The 19,628-nt window shown below is 34.5% G+C and overlaps 1 protein-coding gene across 3 annotated transcripts in view; it reads left to right on the top strand.

Moving 5' to 3' along the window:
* Nucleotides 1–18,259, top strand: part of LOC137739044 (beta-amyrin synthase-like) — a 51,759-nt gene extending 33,500 nt beyond the window's left edge. The window contains exons 1-16 of one of the 3 annotated variants that reach the window (XM_068478519.1): nt 12,093–12,353; nt 13,085–13,270; nt 13,945–14,034; nt 14,243–14,440; nt 15,101–15,185; nt 15,309–15,475; nt 15,560–15,865; nt 15,998–16,117; nt 16,223–16,345; nt 16,419–16,517; nt 16,721–16,777; nt 16,905–17,095; nt 17,184–17,361; nt 17,464–17,628; nt 17,816–17,979; nt 18,016–18,259. In XM_068478519.1, the coding sequence (XP_068334620.1) occupies nt 12,153–12,353; nt 13,085–13,270; nt 13,945–14,034; nt 14,243–14,440; nt 15,101–15,185; nt 15,309–15,475; nt 15,560–15,865; nt 15,998–16,117; nt 16,223–16,345; nt 16,419–16,517; nt 16,721–16,777; nt 16,905–17,095; nt 17,184–17,361; nt 17,464–17,628; nt 17,816–17,935 (2,286 nt within the window). In that variant the 5' untranslated portion in view covers nt 12,093–12,152 and the 3' untranslated portion in view covers nt 17,936–17,979; nt 18,016–18,259. Of the gene's footprint in view, nt 1–12,092; nt 12,354–13,084; nt 13,271–13,944; nt 14,035–14,242; nt 14,441–15,100; nt 15,186–15,308; nt 15,476–15,559; nt 15,866–15,997; nt 16,118–16,222; nt 16,346–16,418; nt 16,518–16,720; nt 16,778–16,904; nt 17,096–17,183; nt 17,362–17,463; nt 17,629–17,815 lie in introns of those variants that run through there. The other 2 variants (XM_068478518.1, XM_068478520.1) reach the window with 2 other exon arrangements.
* Nucleotides 18,260–19,628: the final 1,369 nt, after the last annotated feature.

The raw sequence follows: 19,628 nt of genomic DNA, 5'->3' as shown, positions 1-19,628 counted from the left end.
TACCCGGACCGACCCACCCCATTACTTTTTAAAATGGGTAGGTCTGGTTCCTTCAAAAATGGGCCCAGCCCGGCCCGTTCCCAGCCCTAGTTTATCCTTTTGGCATGTCCTTCCTTTCATTGCTTTATAATGAATTTTATGGACTGCAATGTTGGATGATAGCTGGGGATATGTTTCCTTCCCTAGAACAGTTAAACATTTGAATGTAGTGTTTTATTTATTTTTTATTTTATGACATTCTAATATATTGGTAGTCAAGTTGGTTGCAACAATATGCTTCTCCTTTTACACATGAGTTTGTATCTCATGGTAATGGGGTTTCCATCTATAATATATATATATATATATATATATATATTTTTTTTTTTTTTTTGTTTGGGACTCCCTTTCATTGCTTTAATTTATCCTTTCAAAGTTCATCATAACTGCATTTCTACCAAGGTTTTTGGCCAAAAAATTATTTTTGAATTTTGCATGGAAACAGATCTTAAAAAGTTAAAACAACTTCAAAAAGACAGTATTTCCAAAACTCTCAACCAGATTACTGCAAAATCCCAACAAATTAATTTCTTACAAGAAGAAATTACACACAAAAGAGTTGAAGAACAGCTAACAAATAAGTCTTTGTTAGAATCTATTAGGCAGTTTTCTAATAAACTTGCTAAGGAAATCTGTTCAGATCTCCCCAATACTTTTTGGCATCGAAAACAACATATTGTTAAACTACCTCATGTTAAGGATTTTAATGAATAAAAAATCCCCACCAAAGCATGACCTATTCAAATGAATCAGGAAGTTTGAACATGCTGGGTATGAAGTGGTTTGGTATGATAAAGGGGAATTCCCCATTCTTGCTCAGAGAGAAATTTTCCAATGTGGAGGGAATGGTATAATATTTTGTTTTGGTGAGTGGTGCTGTAAATAGGCTTAATAGCAATGTTTTCGGTCTCAAAGAGAATGGCCTGGTTATATTTGAGGCTTTTGTAGGATTCTATTGGAAGATAATGAAAATTTGGGGGTAAAAGAAGTTTAGCAATACGTTATGGGGGTTGATTTTTGTCAATATGAAGAGGGATGCAAAAAAGCTTTTCAGAAGTGGGGTTTTGAATATATGGTGATGATTTAGCAAAGCTAGGTGTTTTTGGAACTGACGGTGATGGGGATCGAACTGATGAGTATGGATCATATGGGGTAGCTAATGCTGTTTGGTAATTTGGTCGGATATTTCATATGGTAGATCCTAGGGGAGTGAATCTGTTTGTGATGGCTAAGGCTGATGAAGAGTCGGGAATAGACTCTTGTTTTACTGGTACTAGGGTTTGGGTAAGAGTGGCTGGAAGCCTTCTTTGGTTAGTGCCCATTCTTCCCCTGCAAAATTCTCTGGTTAGAAAATCTGGGATGCAATTATGGCTGCCTTTAATGTACTCAATTTCAAAATAAAAAATACTTAATATGGCTTGCCAGCATGCAAAAATTTGTTTTGATGCAATGTTTTGAACATCTTTCTGTAAAACATGTTTTGCATATTTGCAATCAACACGAACCAAAAATTTTTGATTTAATAAATCATCTTGAAATTTGCTAATGCATAATACAATAGATAATATCTCTTTCTTAATAGTACTATAATTACTTTGAGTAGGATTCCAAACTCCTGAATGGAAACGAACAATTTGTTCAGGAGCTTCGGAAGAAGTTTTCTGCTTGAGGATACCTCCATAACCAATATCAGATGCATCGGTTTCGACTATTTTGAATGAGTCGGGAGTTGGAATGCCAAGGCAAGGCAAAGTCTTGACATGATTTTTGATCTGTTTGATAATAGATGTATGAGTTTGAGGCCATGATGGAGGATTCTCCTTGAGACGATCAAATAAAGGTTTGCATTGTTGGCGAATGTGAGGATAAAATTCTGAAACATATTTGAGAGATCCAAGAAATCGCTAAAGTTGGGTTTTATCAATAATTTGATCTGGAAATTTATCAGCAAACTGGATGACTCTATCGATGGGTTGGATAGTAGATCTGTAGATATGGTAACCTAAAAATCTAACTTTGGTCTGAAATAACTTAATTTTGGTTGCCGAAACAACTAATCCATTAGACCTGATGATCCTAGCAAATGCATGCAAATGCTTCCAATGCTCATCTATTGATTTTGAAAAGATTAGTACATCATCAATGTAAACAATTGAAAAGTGACTATATTGATTAAAAATCTCATTCATAATGTTTTGAAATCCACTTGGTGCATTTTTCAAGCCGAAAGGCATTACGTTCCATTCATAGTGTCCGAAAGGAGTTACAAAAGCAGTTTTGTATTTATTAGATTCATGAATTTGAATCTGCCAAAAACCTGATTTCATATCAAATTTAGAAAAAACAGTTGCTTGAGAAAGTGTGTTTATCAAATCTTTTTTGTTGGGAATTGGATAACGAATCCATTCTAAAACATCATTCAAGGGTTTGTAGTTAATAACTAATCTTGGAACACCTCGTTCCAATTCTGCATTTTTTTGAACATAAAAAGCAGAATTCTCTGCGCCTTCCCCAGATGGGGCGGAACTACTGGTAGGAGGTAAAACCGTCCATAGAATTAAGAGTGCGGAAGTAAAATACATATAAACAGAGTAGCATTTCAAGATAATAAATCAAAAAGAACTGAGGTTGATTGAAACGAAATATCCATGTATGATCAACAATAACATGAAGACATAAGATCAAGTTGAACATAGGTGATGTATTCATGAAAATAATGAATTTAATCTAGTGATGCAGATAGATTTTGAAAATAAGTTTTATTAAAACTTACTGCAATGCAGATTACAAACTGTTTTGCCTAATGGCAGATGATGATTATAAACAAGGTGGAGCTCGTAGGCATCCTGGATAATGATATATGTATTACAAGTGTTTGGGTTTTCACTGAAAATTTTCTCTGCTGTTTTAGAATACGCAGAGAATTTCTCGACTCGAAGTCCCCTTGCTATGTGAATGAGCTCTTCTTTTATGGTGTCGAGAGAATGATTGAGGCTGGGAGCCTAGATCTGGGAATCCCGTTTGCACATGCCAAAGGCTGGGAAAGCTGGCAGGCAAATCATGGATTTTTACTGTGGAATCACGCTGTTTCTTTTATAAAAGCTGAATGAACAGTGAATTTTTTGCTTTTCACTGTTGGAAAATAGTGGCTTGTCTGAAAATGAAATGATGACTGCTATTGCTGATGATGCTGTTTTGGATATGATCACATGGGCAAATAATGCACCTCTGAAAAATCAATACTCGAACGGATCTTGGGCATCTTGGAGATCCACCTGATCTGCCCATTTGGCGGGAAGCTGAGACGAAGCATCAGATGTATCTGAGTTCGAGTCTGAACTTCCTTTCTTCTGCAGCATTGCCGCTTCTGCCATAAGCTGCTGGGCCAAATCCAGAAGTTGGGTAGTCTTTGAAGATTTTTCTTTCTTCAAACTGGAGGATTTGGTCGACTTGGATTTTCCTTTGAGGGAGGAAGATGGACTAATGTCCGATAAAGATTGAACTGGTTCCTGAGCTTTTGGTAGTTCAGGAAAATGCTGTGTTTCTGGCAAAGCCTGTGTAGAAGGTGCAGAAATTGATGGAGCTGAACTATGGGGAAATTCTGCACGAACTAAATCAATGATCTTTTGGTGGTTGAATTTGTCCCACCACTTTACCCAGGCTCTGTAAATTCCACCATTGTCTGCTTGGAAGTTCCATTTCAAAATCCACGGGACCTTGTACTTGGCCATAAACAAAGAAAATAGGGAAACCCTGCTGTCAAAGCGGTTGCGATCAAAGCCAATCTTGAAGCTATTGCTTAATGCTTGACGAAGGTCATCTGGAACAAGAGAAATGTTTGGGTCATGAGTAGCCCACCAGTCTGGGAACCATGCTGGGAATCTTAGCTTGAAACTTTTGTCAAAGGTCACGAACCATGAATGACTAAAATCTTCTGTCTGATGAAAGAAAATGTTAGTCCACGCCTGTATGTAATCATAATAATTATAATGGTTGTTCGGTATGAGAACATGCTGGGTATGAAGTGGTTTGGTATGATAAAGGGGAATTCCCCATTCTTGCTCAGAGAGAAATTTTCCAATGTGGAGGGAATTGTATAATATTTTGTTTTGGTGAGTGGTGCTGTAAATAGGCTTAATAGCAATGCTTTCGGTCTCAGAGAGAATGACCTGGTAATATTTGAGGCTTTTGTAGGATTCTGTTGGAAGATAATGAAAATTTGGGGGGTAAAAGAAGTTTAGCAATACGTTATGGGGGTTGATTTTTGTCAATATGAAGAGGGATGCAAAAAAGCTTTTCAGAAGTTGGGTTTTGAATATATGGTGATGATTTAGCAAAGCTAGGTGTTTTTGGAACTGACGGTGATGGGGATCGAACTGATGAGTATGGATCATATGGGGTAGCTAATGCTGTTTGGTAATTTGGTCGGATATTTCCTATAGTAGATCCTAGGGGAGTGAATCTGTTTGTGATGGCTAAGGTCGATGAAGAGTCGGGAATCGACTCTTGTTTTACTGGTGCTGGGGTTTGGGTAAGAGTGGCTGGAAGCCTTCTTTGGTTAGTGCCCATTCTTCCCCTGCAAAAATTCTCTGGTTAGAAAATCTGGGATGCAATTTTGGCTGCCTTTAATGTACTCAATTTCAAAATCAAAAATATTTAATATGGCTTGCCAGCGTGCAAAAATTTGTTTTGATGCAATGTTTTGAATATCTTTCTATAAAACATGTTTTGCAGATTTGCAATCAACACGAACCAAAATTTTTTTGATTTAATAAATCATTTTGAAATTTGCTAATGCATAATATAATAGATAATATCTCTTTCTTAATAGTACTATAATTACTTTGAGTAGGATTCCAAACTCCTGAATGGAAAGGAACAATTTGTTCAGGAGCTTCGGAAGAAGTTTTCTGCTTGAGGATACCTCCATAACCAAAATCAGATGCATCGGTTTCGACTATTTTGAATGAGTCGGGAGTTGGAATGCCAAGGCAAGGCAAAGTCTTGACATGATTTTTGATCTGTTTGATAATAGAAGTATGAGTTTGAGACCATGATGGAGGATTCTCCTTGAGACGATCAAATAAAGGTTTGCATTGTTGGCGAAGATGAGGATAAAATTCTGAAACATAATTGAGAGATCCAAGAAATCGCTGAAGTTGGGTTTTATCAATAATTTGATCTGGAAATTTATCAACAAACTGGATGACTCTATCGATGGGTTGGATAGTAGATCTGTAGATATGGTAACCTAAAAATCTAACTTTGGTCTGAAATAACTTAATTTTGGTTGCCGAAACAACTAATCCATTGGACCTGATGATCCTAGCAAATGCATGCAAATGCTTCCAATGCTCATCTATTGATTTTGAAAAGATTAGTACATCATCAATGTAAACAATTGAAAAGTGACTATATTGATTAAAAATCTCATTCATAATGTTTTGAAATTCACTTGGTGCATTTTTCAAGCCGAAAGGCATTACGTTCCATTCATAGTGTCCGAAAGGAGTTACAAAAGTAGTTTTATATTTATCAGATTCATGAATTTGAATCTGCCAAAAACCTGATTTCATATCAAATTTAGAAAAAAGTGTTGCTTGAGAAAGTCTGTGACATCCCACATCGTCCAGGGGAGTGATCTGCCCCAGGCCGGGATGTGACAAAGTCTCTTTATCAAATCTCTTTTGTTGGGAATTGGATAACGAATCCATTCTAAAACATCATTCAAGGGTTTGTAGTTAATAACTAATCTTGGAACACCTTGTTCCTATTCTGCATTTTTTTGAACATAAAAAGCAGGGCAAGACCATGGAGATTTACTTTTCCGGATGATTCCTTTTTGTAAAAGCTGGTTGATTTCTGTTTTACAAAACTCTAAAACTTCCTGATTCATTTGAATAGGTCGTGCTTTGGTGGGGATTTTTTATTCATTAAAATTCTTAACATAAGGTAGTTTAACAATATGTTGTTTTCGATGCCAAAAAGCATTGGGGAGATCTGAACAGATTTCCTTAGCAAGTTTATTAGAAAACTGGCTAATAGATTCTAACAAAGACTTATTTGTTAGCTGTTCTTCAACTCTTTTGTGTTTAATTTCTTCTTGTAAGAAATTAATTTGTTGGGATTTTGCAGTAATTTGGTTGAGAGTTTTGGAAATACTGTCTTTTTGAAGTTGTTTTAACCTTTTAAGATATGTTTCCATTCAAAATTCAAAAGTAATTTTTTGGCCAAAAACCTTGGTAGAAATGCAGTTATGATGAACTTTGAAAGGATAAATTAAAGCAATGAAAGGGAGTCTCAAAATAACTTGATCAGAAATATTTTTGATTAAAACAAATGGAGTTTTAAAACAAACATTTTGTTGACAAACATGAGCTTTGGGAATTTCATATTTTAACTTCATCGGGGATTGATTTGCAGCACTAAGTATTTCAGTGGACTTGTGATAATACTTGGTAGGTATTAACCCTTCTTGAATGCAATTCAAGTCTGCACCCGAATCAATTAAAGCTATGGTTTCTAAATGAAAATCTTCGATTATTATCTTGATTTTAGAATACCATTTTCTAATTCTGATTTTGTCTAAAAGACTTAAAACAAAATCTTTTGAAGAAGCTTTGCTCGACTGAGCATCAGAATCGGAGTTTGAAGAAGAACTGCCGTGTTCTTCTACAAGTGCTTGAGTACGGACTCTACTGAGTTGTGAACGAATTTCTGTATTTTCGGACTTTAAAAATCTAATTTCCGATTTGATTTGATTAACTTCTTTTTGCAAATCTTTGATGTTGATTTCCTTTTTAGGTTTATTAAATCGTTCCAAAGTTGTACTGAGAGAAATCTTTTGGGGTGGAGTCTGGCTAGTGCCAGGTTCTTGGAGAGAAATCAAATTTTTGAGTTTTTTCAAATAAAAAGATTTCAAATTGGGATCATCAACTTTACTGATTAATTCCATTAAAAATTCTTCTTGTTCTTCTTGCTTATTAAGCACTGAAATTTTGTTACAACAAGTGTCTGTGCATCCAAACTTAATGTTTGGCGAAGATACTTCGTCTGAACTGCTATGATTAGAAGAGGATAATTCCAAATCCCTATCTGATTGACTAGAGTCGGTGTTTCTAAGTTCTAAAACCTGGAGAAGCTGTACTTTCTCTTCGTCAGAGATTTTCAGCTGGTTAATCGCTTTCTTAACTTTACATTCGTTTGCAAAATGATCAAATTTGCCACATTTGTAGCATTTTCCTTTTTTATTTTGAAAATCTTTTTTAGATTTTCAAAAAGGTTTCTTTTTGGGGTTTGAAAACGGTTTTTCATAAAACTTGTTGGTTTGAAAAGGTTTGTTGGAAGACCTTTTGTTTTTGTAAAATCTGGAATAAGGTTTAGAAAACTTGCTAGTGTGCTGAGCCTTTTTCTTTTTGCTCGAAGGAGCTATTGGAGGTAAACCATATTGTTCATAAAATGTTCCAAGTTCATATTTAGCAATAGATTTGTCTTTGTTGACTTGTTTTGAAATCTTCATGTCGATACACATTTTCAATCATTCCTTTTGGATAACATTAACTATGTTCCCATAAGTAAGGGTATGATAAGGTATGACACCTTTTTCGTTTACTAAAACATTTCGGATTTTGTGAGCAAAAAGATTTGGTAAACCATTGATAAATTTTTCTTTCCAAAAAGGTTGATTACTATCTTCGCGAAGCATGACTCTGGAAATAAAAACATCTTTATACCATCTGAAATCACTTAAGGTTGGACACCTTAAATTACTCAGTTGGTCGTGGATACGAGTAGTGACGTTGCTAGGTGTTCCTATTAAGTGCTCTATAATGGTGTAGAGTAATGTGTTTACTCCGTCGGGTATTCCCTGTCCTATCGTTTCGTCAAAGATGGGAAGTCTTTCCTTATCTTTTTTAACCGCATGACGTATTTCATCTCTGGAATGAGAAGTTAAGTGCTTCTCCCACCAAGAATGGAGCATTCCGGTAAATCCAGTGACGAGAAGATCAACAATCTGTGTTTGTGTGAAATTGTGATTAGAAATATAGCTATTAGCAACCATAGACATATGTTGGAGTTTGTTGAGGAGTTCTTGTTCTGACAATCCATCTATATTCCATTCATAGAGTTTGTCAGCAGAGACTGAAAATTGATTTATAATATTTCTTTCCTCAAATTGAAGATCAGGAGGTGTTGGTCTGGAATACCAGTTTTTTGTAAGAGAAGTGGGATTGACTGGATGAGTACGAATACGTTTTAAATCAAAAGTTGGTTGAAGATCAATGTTTTGAAAAGCATGTTCAATCTTTTGAAGAGAGTTATCCGTTTCTGTGTCCTGAGAAGAGTCTGAAGTAGATGTTTTTTCTTCTTCGACAGAAACATCATGGTTTTGTAAAACACTAACAACTTTCTCTTTTTTGAGCTCATTGAGCATTTGGTCTATTTTTTGCATGGTAGTCATGGACTTTAAAGCAGTAGAACTTGAAGAAGTATCAGTAAAGTTCACTAATGGTTTTTCTTTTTGAGAAGATTTTGGTTGAGATAATTTGTCGATTTTGGTTTCAATTTTGTCTAACTGTTTTCCAATAGTATGAAGACTCTGGTTTGTAAAATTGTTCTGTTCAATGATAGATTTAAAACCTGAATCCTCTTTTGGAATTTTGAAAGGAGTTGCTGAAATATTGGTATTGCCAGTGGAAATTAAAATAGTTTCTTTGGGAGGATGATTGGAAGAAATCAAAGTTTTGTCTTCCTTAACCCAATTTTCTTTGGTAACAACCGTAAGTTTGTTTTTGGTTTCATAATGTTTTTCAATGAAATCAAAGAAAGATATTTCAAATTGGTATTGTTCTACAAAATATGACTTTAGCCCACAAAACTCAATTTTCTCCACATAAAACCCGATGTAAATTTTTTGATCAAATAAAACCCCATTGACTAGACTTCACATAAGCAAATTCATTAATTATATTTGACTTTATCCATTTAAAATTTTTTGGATGCCTAAAACACCCTTATTGAATGTTTAATGTACATAATTAATTCCATACAAATTGTAAGGGAGAATTAATGATTTTACAAAAATAATATTTTGCATATAAATGTAGGGATTTGTTGGTTAGTTTGGCTCTCGAATTCCAATTTACCATTACAACGTGTCCATATTATATATAGGTAAATTATTGTACTTCAAAATATAAAAAAAAAAAAAAATTGTTGTCAAAGTAAAAATATATAAATTAAAGGAGATAAAAATTGCATTTAAATTAATTTTAGGACAAAGAAAAAGAAAAGAACCAACTATAGGTAAATTATTTACATATACAGTCTAGATATTTGATTCACATAAAAAATGTAGGTAAATCACGTGTGCATAATTTACCTACTATTATTGAAATTTACCTACTTGCATATTTTACCTACTATTATATTAATTTACCTACTTGCATAATATAGGGAAAATGCCAACAAAACATGAGAATATTATTTGCATATATCATAGGTAAATTGCAAAAAGAAATATGAGAATATTTTGTTTATATAATGTAGGTAAATTACAGGCAATAGGGTGATATTATTTATACAGGTAAAGTAGGGACGTTTAACTATTATATATAAGGAGAATAATTACACCGAATAATAATGTAGTCATTATTTAAAGTAATGCACTAGATTGTTGTAGAAATTAAAAATAAATAAATAAATAAATAGAAAAAACGTCATGATGCTTAATTAGATTTTAAGGCCCTTGATTGAAGCTAATTTTCAAGTGTCGGTTGTGGCAAAAATTGTAAATAATTTGTATTAGTAGGTTACTTACATTCTTATGTGGTAGTTTATTTGACTTTTGGGTTTTTGTTGGATGTTTAATTATATGTGGGTTTATGTTTAGAAATTATTATTTTTCAGGACCAATATCTAATGAACCCTATATATATTTATTATTTTATTTTATTTTTTGGGGTCAACCATCTATAATTTTTTCAAGTTAATGAAATCCGTCTTTTACATTTTCGATGCGAATTTGGATTCGGTTTCCCATTTTGGATGCGAATTTGGTTTCCCATTTTGGATGCCAGTGCTGAGATGGTTACTTTGGTCAAACTATTACAGCTTCTACTTGTCGGCCATCAGCTTAAAATCTGAACACGGCATAAATTGGACCGTGGGAACGATATCAAGCCAGCAGGGTCAAAGATGGAAGCAAGAAGGCTAGTTCCCAGTCAGAGCATCTCACCCTGGACACCTGTTGTTTCCGTACTCATTCAAACCGCCTTTGGCATCAGACCTAAAATGTATTGGAGTCACTCCAACAGAAAAATTAGAAAATTTTTTGGCATCCCCTTGCGATCTTGCAGAATACTGCAAGCGGGTTCCGTTGCCTTCCCGAGTGTAAACCGCGCCAAATGTTCTGTGTAGCTCATCCAACGCAAAAGATTAAACCTAAGAGCCAGCTCTAGAAATTTATTTGGCTATAAATATTAATATTGAATCAAAAAATAATAATTAAAACATTTCTCACTCGCTACACGAGCTTACGTATGGTCGTAACTCGTAACAGAAATAAGGAGCTCTTAACATAAGTTGCAGCATTTTCTGATAAAATTTAATTTAAAATAGAGAGCATACAAACCATGAAAGCAACACTTTCAAGCCATTATGAACGTCATTAATTACAAAGTGGTAGTCCATTTCAATAATTTGAACGAATACTTAAAGTCATACAAATATGCATGTAATTTAATATTTTAGTGAATATGATGTTGAATTTTCACACATGCATTATAGCCGGTTCAAAATTCTTCATCTCCTAAATTATTGTAATAATTTCGAATATTCTCCCTTCCTTTACTAATAATAAATTAAAAAAAGTCATACAAATATAACAAAATATTATTGACATCAATCATGTATTATGAGCTGCATGATAGAAATATAAGCGGTAGTCAATTTCCACTTCAATCGTGAACTGTATTATAAAAGTATGTCCTTCCAAATAGAGCAAAATATTATTGACATCAATCATGAATTATGAGCTGCATGATAGAAATATAAGCGGTAGTCAATTTCCACTTCAATCGTGAACTGCATTATAAAAATATGTTCAAAAGGTTATTGAGAAAAATGTTTCTTTTGATATAGTATTGACACTATACAAAGGTCATTGTGAGAGTCAAATTAACTTTCTATATTTATAAAAAAAGATATATATTTATAAGAAGTGTAGAATGATTTTTTTTTTTTTGAGTGTCAATAACAACACCTTTTGTTTAATTAAAAAAATAAAGGATATCAATTGCAAAAGTTTTGCGCATTATTTGAATAGAGTAATGCTAGGAGACCATATATTTATACCACATTATATGATGTGGTAAATGATTCATATAATCATTAGTTAATGAGGTAAAACTATTAATTGACGTGTCATGTACAAATTACTTGCCACATCATATAATTCATCAATGATGATGGAAACTCAACTCAACACTTGAAACATCATCAAGCCCTGAATGCAATGAGCAATAATTTACATTGTGTGATCATGATTACAAGCACGCACTAAGTGATTTTCATAGAATGAAAGCACTCATCATTTTCTTTCAAGATAATAATGGTTGGTACTTGTAACGCATAGTGGAGGTTGAAGTTTTGGAGAGATTTTTCAGTATGTCCAGAATACGAATACCTACTTTATATGTCATTATATAAGTGGAGGGGCACTTGGAACAAAAAAAAAAACTGTCTTCGTGTAATGACATATACCATACTGCCCCCGAACACATTAAAAAACCTCTCGGAAGCTTTGAGGTATGGCTGTTAATTGGCATGATTGATAGTAATAAAGTTCTACCGCATGCATTCTTATCTATGAGTGTGACTATATGCTCAATAATTTCCTGTTGCCGTGTTGCGTTGAACTAACTCGTTGACTTACCTTGTATACCTAGGTAAAACATTAATAAAAATTGCTGGGTATATATATTTTTATGTTCAGATCTCTATATATACACAAAGGAAGGTGATCATTTATACATTCGTCCATTGAAAACATAGTTAAGTTTCTATATACAGGTCTCTCTCTCTCTCTCTCTCTAAATAAAGAATATTGAAGAATGTGGAAGCTTAAGGTCGCAGATGGTGGCAATGATCCATACATCTACAGCACAAACAACTTCGTGGGAAGGCAGATATTTGAGTTTGACCCTGAAGCAGGAACTACCGAAGAGCGAGCTGAGGTGGAAGAAGCTCGTCTTCATTTCTACAATAACCGCTATCAGGTTAAGCCCAGCGGTGACCACCTATGGCGAATGCAGGTATGCTTTAGTTCGTCCAAACTTATATCGTCAATTAGTTTACGCAACGTAAGCCATGTTTCTAATGAATGTGAGTTCTAGTTACTTGGTTTCACCGATGTAGTTATTTATTATAAGCAATTAATACTTGTATCCACTTACCTATTTATCCACCCACTTATTATTAACGCACCATACAATAATCAAAGACATTATTTTACTTTTCCACATTATCTAAAGATCATATTTACTGAAAATCAATCAATTTGGAGATCATGTAGTCATTTATATATATCGAACATGATCAACATTCTTGGTAATAATTTATCAACCATCTATTCATTTGATGCATATGAGCGACTAAACACTCAATGACTTAACTGATTTTTAGAATATAAAGTGAATAAACGTAATTCTAATAATGAAGTTTGTATGTAAAAAAAGCGTTAACTACAAGTGAAGAAGTACGCCCATAAAGTATTCTCTGTCATGAATGGCATGCAATGAAGCTAAGAAGATAAAATGAGGAAGCTAAATATAGCGTATGACGTGTGTGTATAAAAAATCAGATTTTTTGTTTGTCTTGTTTCTTGTACAAAGTTTTCATTTTCCTATCTGATGGGCATCACCAATAATTCTTTAGGGTTTATTAAAATTTAATTAATAATAATATCATCGTCATAAATTTGTTTAATCATAACTTCAATCCTCTCATTAGTACCGCACTTAATTATCTGTTCACTTATCAACAGTTCCTAAGGGAGAAGAACTTCAAACAAACAATTCCCCCAGTTAAAGTTGAGGATGGAGAGGAAATCACACATGAAAAGGCCACAGCTTCATTGAGAAGGTCTGTCCACTTCTTTTCAGCGTTGCAGGCTAGCGATGGCCATTGGCCTGCCGAAAATGCCGGCCCGTTGTTTTTCCTTCCTCCTTTGGTCAGTATTTAACATTGTCACCATTTGCTATCATGTTATTCACCCACACAATGTCCTACTTATATTAATGGATAAATTGACACCAACTTCTTAAAGTTTATGAGGTCACGTTTTGAATCCAATGTATGTGAGTAATGCTAAGTAGATTAACTTTTTAGACCTATTTGTAAATCATGTTATGTGTTACTAATAGAAAATAAGCAGTATTAATCCAATATTTAACGACAATGTCTTACGGTTTAAATAGATAATATCTCTAGCATCATCCCAATATATATGTTAGACTACATTTCTAGACAAAATTTGTAAACTAAATGATGTGTCACAGTACGAATAAGCACGTTTATCAACATAATCCAATTATCAACTTTCATGTTATTTAGTTTACAAAATTTTATCTTCGAATTTAATCTCCCTAGCATTACTCTAAATATATAGTCTTTCAACTTTGAAAATTTGAGAGGAATAACTAAGTTTCTCTATGACTACAAAGTTTACACCTAATGTCAACTTTCCAAAAAGTGCAATCGACTATGAAAATATTTTACTTGCAATCCCATGTTCCCATTTTGGGGCTTAAAAATAAATAGCGTATTTTCTCGAGTTTTTACCTAACTCCAAATATTTGGGTTATTATTAATTGCTCCTTCCAAATTTTTACTCAAAATTTGCAGGTCATGTGTGTTTACATTACAGGGCATCTTAATACTGTATTCCATGCAGAACACCGTAAAGAAATTTTGCGTTACATATACTATCATCAGGTACATATATATACATTTTTTTTTTTTCATACAAATTGGATAAAATTAAAAATTTTCAAAATGTGCTTATTTGTCTTAAATAACTACCAAGGGTTGCAGTTAAGTTGGCAAACAGTTTTCATTTCTGCATCCAAAATCCCGCTTGTATAAATAAAAATACTGAATAAATAATGCTAATTAATATGCATCAATGTTTTGGGTAATTCAGAACCAAGATGGTGGTTGGGGATTACACATCGAAGGACACAGCACCATGTTTTGCACAGCTCTCAACTACATTTGTATGCGTATTCTTGGAGAAGGACCTGATGGTGGCCAAGACAATGCTTGTGCAAGAGCTAGAAAGTGGATTCTTGATCATGGCAGTGTTACCCACATCCCCTCATGGGGTAAAACTTGGCTTTCGGTATGCCTATCTGCAGCACTAAGACAAATTGCTTAGGCTCCGGGTCAACTGTTGTTCTTAAATAGCACTATTACTATGGCAAATTGTCAACATATTAGTAATTTATACATGCCATATATAACCGAATTATTTGAGATTATTTGTTATTGATAACGGGTGAATATCGACAACGTATAAAGATGTATAGTTGTTAATGATAACGGGTCAATATTAACAAAACTAACCTTATTGTTGATACACTCTATAATACTGGTAACCCCTTACTAAAATTTACCTCTATTAGAGTTACAATCTAAAAAAAAAAGATAAATACTATAAGGTCATATTTGACTCCAAACTAGTGGTGTGACTTATACCATATATATCCAACGTAGACATAATCAAATAATTATTTAAACTTTTAGCTTTTATTCAGTAGAGAAAGATGAAGTGAAATTTATAATTAACTATTACTTTATATCTTCTAAGGGTGGAGTCCCACCTCTTAACTAGATTAAGTCAAATATGACTTTACAGGTGGCAGACCAAAATCTTATATAACCCTAATTATTTCGGTATATTAAACAGCGATCGAGTCATATTTGGCATTGAGAACACTGCACTACTATTATTTAAGAGGGTTTCCCCTTTTAATTAATCTTGCTCAATTGATTCTTGCAGATACTTGGTGTGTTTGAGTGGTCCGGAAGCAACCCAATGCCCCCAGAGTTTTGGATTCTGCCTTCATTTCTTCCTATGCATCCAGGTTAGCACAATTCCGGACTCCACGAGTACAAATAATTCAATCTTTCACATGTTGAAAGATTTAATTAGTCTCTCTCTACCTATAGTCTTCTTTTTTAATCTCTTCTACATCATTAAAATGCAGCAAAAATGTGGTGCTACTGTAGGATGGTTTATATGCCTATGTCATATTTATATGGGAAAAGATTTGTTGGTCCAATCACACCTCTCATACTACAATTAAGGGAAGAACTCTATGCTCAGCCTTATGACGAAATTAACTGGAAGGGAGTGCGTCATCACTGTGCTAAAGTATGTTGAACTTGAATAAATAGCTAATTAGTCAATTTTTTTCTTGTTTAGGTACATAAACTGATTGCGGTAATTTGAATGCAGGAGGACATCTACTACCTTCATCCTTGGATACAGGACTTTATGTGGGATAGTCTGTACATATGTACAGAGCCTCTTCTTACTCGCTGGCCATTTAACAAGCTGATCAGGAAAAGGGCTCTCGAAGTAACAATGGAGCATATTCATTATGAAGATGAAAACAGCAGATACATTACCATTGGATGTGTCGAAAAGGTGTTATGCATGCTGGCTTGTTGGGCTGAAGATCCAAATGGTGATTATTTTAAAAAGCATCTTGCCAGGATACCAGATTATTTATGGGTTGCTGAGGATGGGATGAAGATGCAAGTTAGTACACATTTTGTTAATACAGTATATGATACGATGATTTGTTCTTTACCCTTTTATCTGTTTCAAAAGTTTACTCTTCTAAATCATTGGAAAACATTATAAGTTGATACATTTTCTTAATACGTGCAGAGTTTTGGCAGTCAACAGTGGGATACTGGTTTTGCCATTCAAGCTTTGCTTGCTTCCAATCTAACCGATGAAATTGCACCCACACTTGCTAGAGGACATGACTTTGTCAAGAAATCTCAGGTTCGTTTTTTATATAGTCAACTGAACTTTCATTTTTTGTAAAATGTATATGTGCATCGATTAATTTGTTCTAACTAGTGACTGTATTGGAATCAAATTGTAAAGGTTAAGGACAATCCATCGGGTGACTTCAAAAGCATGCACCGCCACATTTCCAAAGGATCGTGGACTTTCTCTGATCAAGACCATGGATGGCAAGTTTCTGATTGCACTGCAGAGGGTTTAAAGGTAACAAATACTTCAACTTTGTTATCCACCTTAAATGTTATTTCCATTTTCCTGACCATAATCCCCTGTACAGTGTTGCCTGCTTTTATCGATGATGCCACCGGAGCTGGTTGGTGAAAAAATGGAACCTAAGCGGTTATACGATGCTGTCAATGTCCTAATTACCCTACAGGTACAACTATTATGTCAGTCAGTCATATATATGAGTAGAGTTGCATTTTGTTTCCCTGCCGTAATCAAATTTTGGACCTAATGCATGCTGCCTTACTTTAAAAACCTTAAAAAACTTGTAGCATTTCAAGACATTTGTTCTTCACCGCACGGTCTATTAGGTCTCTGTACTCATAACAAATCTCATTTTATGGCTCATTGTAGAGTAAGAATGGTGGTTTAGCAGCCTGGGAACCAGCTGGAGCAGCAGAATGGTTAGAAGTAAGAATTTTAAAGAATTGGAGTAATGTTGTCGAACTTAGTTAGATGTGTAAGAAACTAAAGTCTTTCAAGGCATTATTAATTAGTATATACTTACTGGACATTCTCACTTCTTTTTTCTCCCCAGATGTTGAATCCCACGGAATTCTTCGCAGACATTGTTGTTGAGCATGAATATGTTGAGTGCACTTCATCTGCAATTCAGGCTTTAGTTTTGTTTAAGAAGTTGTACCCTGGCCACAGGAAGAAAGAGATAGATCAATTTATTACCAATGCAGCACAGTACCTTGAAAATATACAAATGGAAGATGGTTCATGGTAATATCATATTATTAAATCAAAATTTTGATTTCTTTGATTAACAACTATAGCAGAGAAACAACTTAGTTAAGAAACATTTGCTCAGGTACGGGAATTGGGGTGTTTGCTTCACATATGGTACCTGGTTTGCTCTTGGAGGGTTAACAGCTGCTGGCAAGACTTTCAACAATTGTGCAGTTATACGCAAAGCTATTAATTTTTTACTCACAATCCAGAAAGAGAACGGTGGTTGGGGAGAGAGCTACCTTTCATGTCCAAAAAAGGTAAAATATGGGAGGTGGATTATGTTTGAAGCGAGCTCCAAGTTTCTTAGTTAATCTCATTGTCTTAGACTAAAATATTTCACTCTGTGGTGGGTGATACAGGAGTACGTTCCTCTTGAAGGAAACCGATCAAATTTAGTACACACAGCTTGGGCTATGATGGGTTTGATTTATGCAGGACAGGCTGAAAGAGACCCCGCACCTCTTCATCGTGCAGCAAAGTTGATAATCAACTCTCAGATGGAAAATGGTGATTTTCCTCAGCAGGTATCTTGCTTACCCTAACATCTATTTCAAACAAAATAAAATATTTCCCCAACCTTACTTGCATTGCAAGGTTGACTAGTAAAAAGGATGAAACACAAAATAACATATCGTGCTGCGTATACGCGCGTATGCTCAAATTTTTACTTGCAACGTTTTATAACATCTATTCACTAATCATGTATGGCAGGAAATCACTGGAGTGTTCATGAAGAATTGTATGCTACATTATGCAGCTTATAGAAACATCTACCCCCTGTGGGCTCTTGCAGAATACCGCAAGTGGGTTCCATTGCCTTCCAAGGCGTGATTAGGCTCTCTGTATCGTGTAGCTCTTACATGCAGCATATATTAATATGCATAAAAGCCAGTTGTTGAAATTATGTATTATACAAGAAGTGTATCAATCAGATTAGGAAGTAAGATTTACCTACTTGGAAATCAGAGAAATTATACTTCTTCAAACAGAAAAAAATATAAAATAAAAATCTATTTCTGTCGTACGTATCTTTAATTCTTTATTTCTTATTAGATGACTAAAATTACAACATTATAGGGCGAATAGGTTGTAAGAGATGTTACTCAAGGGTGTGTTCCCAGTAATTTAGGCCAAAATTGTTAAGAATGTACTACGTACAAAAATAAGATGGAAGGACTTGAAAATGATTAGAAGCAATAAATTTGAAGAAACTTTCAAATGAGACCAATGTGTCATTTGAAAGTCCTTTGTTTAGTATAGTACATTTCTAGTGTTTTTGTATTGATTGAGTAATTTATTGATAATATTCTTGTAGTGCATTTTTCACAACTTAGAATAAAAGGCCATAAACTTTGAAAGTCCCTCAAACATAAGGCAAATAATCAAAGAAACATATAAAAAATTTCATAGAAAGTTGTCTTAAGGCCACATATATAACTATGCTAATCACTATACTTAGATTATGGCCACAAATATCTGTTTACTTGGATATTGCAGAAGAACCTTTGAAGTCAAGGATGGTGTGCTAGATCTAAAGTACTTCTCATGGATAGGACTCATCCGTTTGGTTCTGCTTCCTTTATTTATTTTTGCAATGATTTTTATCATTTTATTGTTGGTGGAGCTGGGATGTTGAAGACTTAGTTAAATAAATAATGTCTTGTACATAAAACGTGTGACATAATCAAATTAGCTAGAGCTGGAATGTTGGTGCTGTAGCACGTGACCAGTGACCCGACTTTGTCTCCCTAGAATAAAATTGATGCCCTAATTTCATTTTTAGGTCCATTCAATGAGATTTCATTGTTTGAATCTAATTTCACAAAGGACATCCACTTGACCTTTGTGGTAGGCAAAGATTCGACCGTTAGATAGTAATGAAATTATATTTGTTGATGTGTGACTAATGTGAGGCTCTTAGGAATTCACGAATCTGAAATCTGTTGTGGGGGTCTTCCTGAATGGATAACGAAGGGTTGTTGACCAACCGTTCATCACCATGTTGATCGAGGGTTGAATTTTGGTTAACGTATCCCGAATTGTTCTGAAATGCTGGAATTAGCATTACTTGAGACTTAGTAGAGCCTAGTGGGCCTATCTTAGTTAATGATTCATCCTAGGGGATGTGCACCTCGGTTTAACTGTAGGTGACGCCTTACCGGGATTTACGTGTTTATTGGGCTACTAGATGAGTTAATGACATAAGTGAATGCCAGTGGGAGGAGATGGGCTAGGAATCATGTTAGAATTATCCTGTAGAAGTTGTATGTTTATGTGACTAGATATCTATTGTTACGTTGAACCAATAGTGTGTGTGTGTGTGTGCTTACACTTGCGATTCATATGGATTGATGTAAGAAGTGGTTTGTATGAGGTATGTATGTGTGATGTGTGATTGTGTGACTGCACCAAATAGTAGTGTGGTATATGGATGATCCTGCCTGGTAATCCGCATTAGAAGAGCATATGAATTCTATGGATAACTCTACCTGGTTAATCTACATTGATAGGTCACTGTCTGACA

Source organism: Pyrus communis, chromosome 7 (genome assembly GCF_963583255.1).
Source record: "Pyrus communis chromosome 7, drPyrComm1.1, whole genome shotgun sequence".
Taxonomy (NCBI): Eukaryota; Viridiplantae; Streptophyta; class Magnoliopsida; order Rosales; family Rosaceae; genus Pyrus; species Pyrus communis.
The sequence above is the reverse complement of the archived record's forward strand: the minus strand, read 5'-3'. Positions and strand labels throughout refer to the sequence as shown.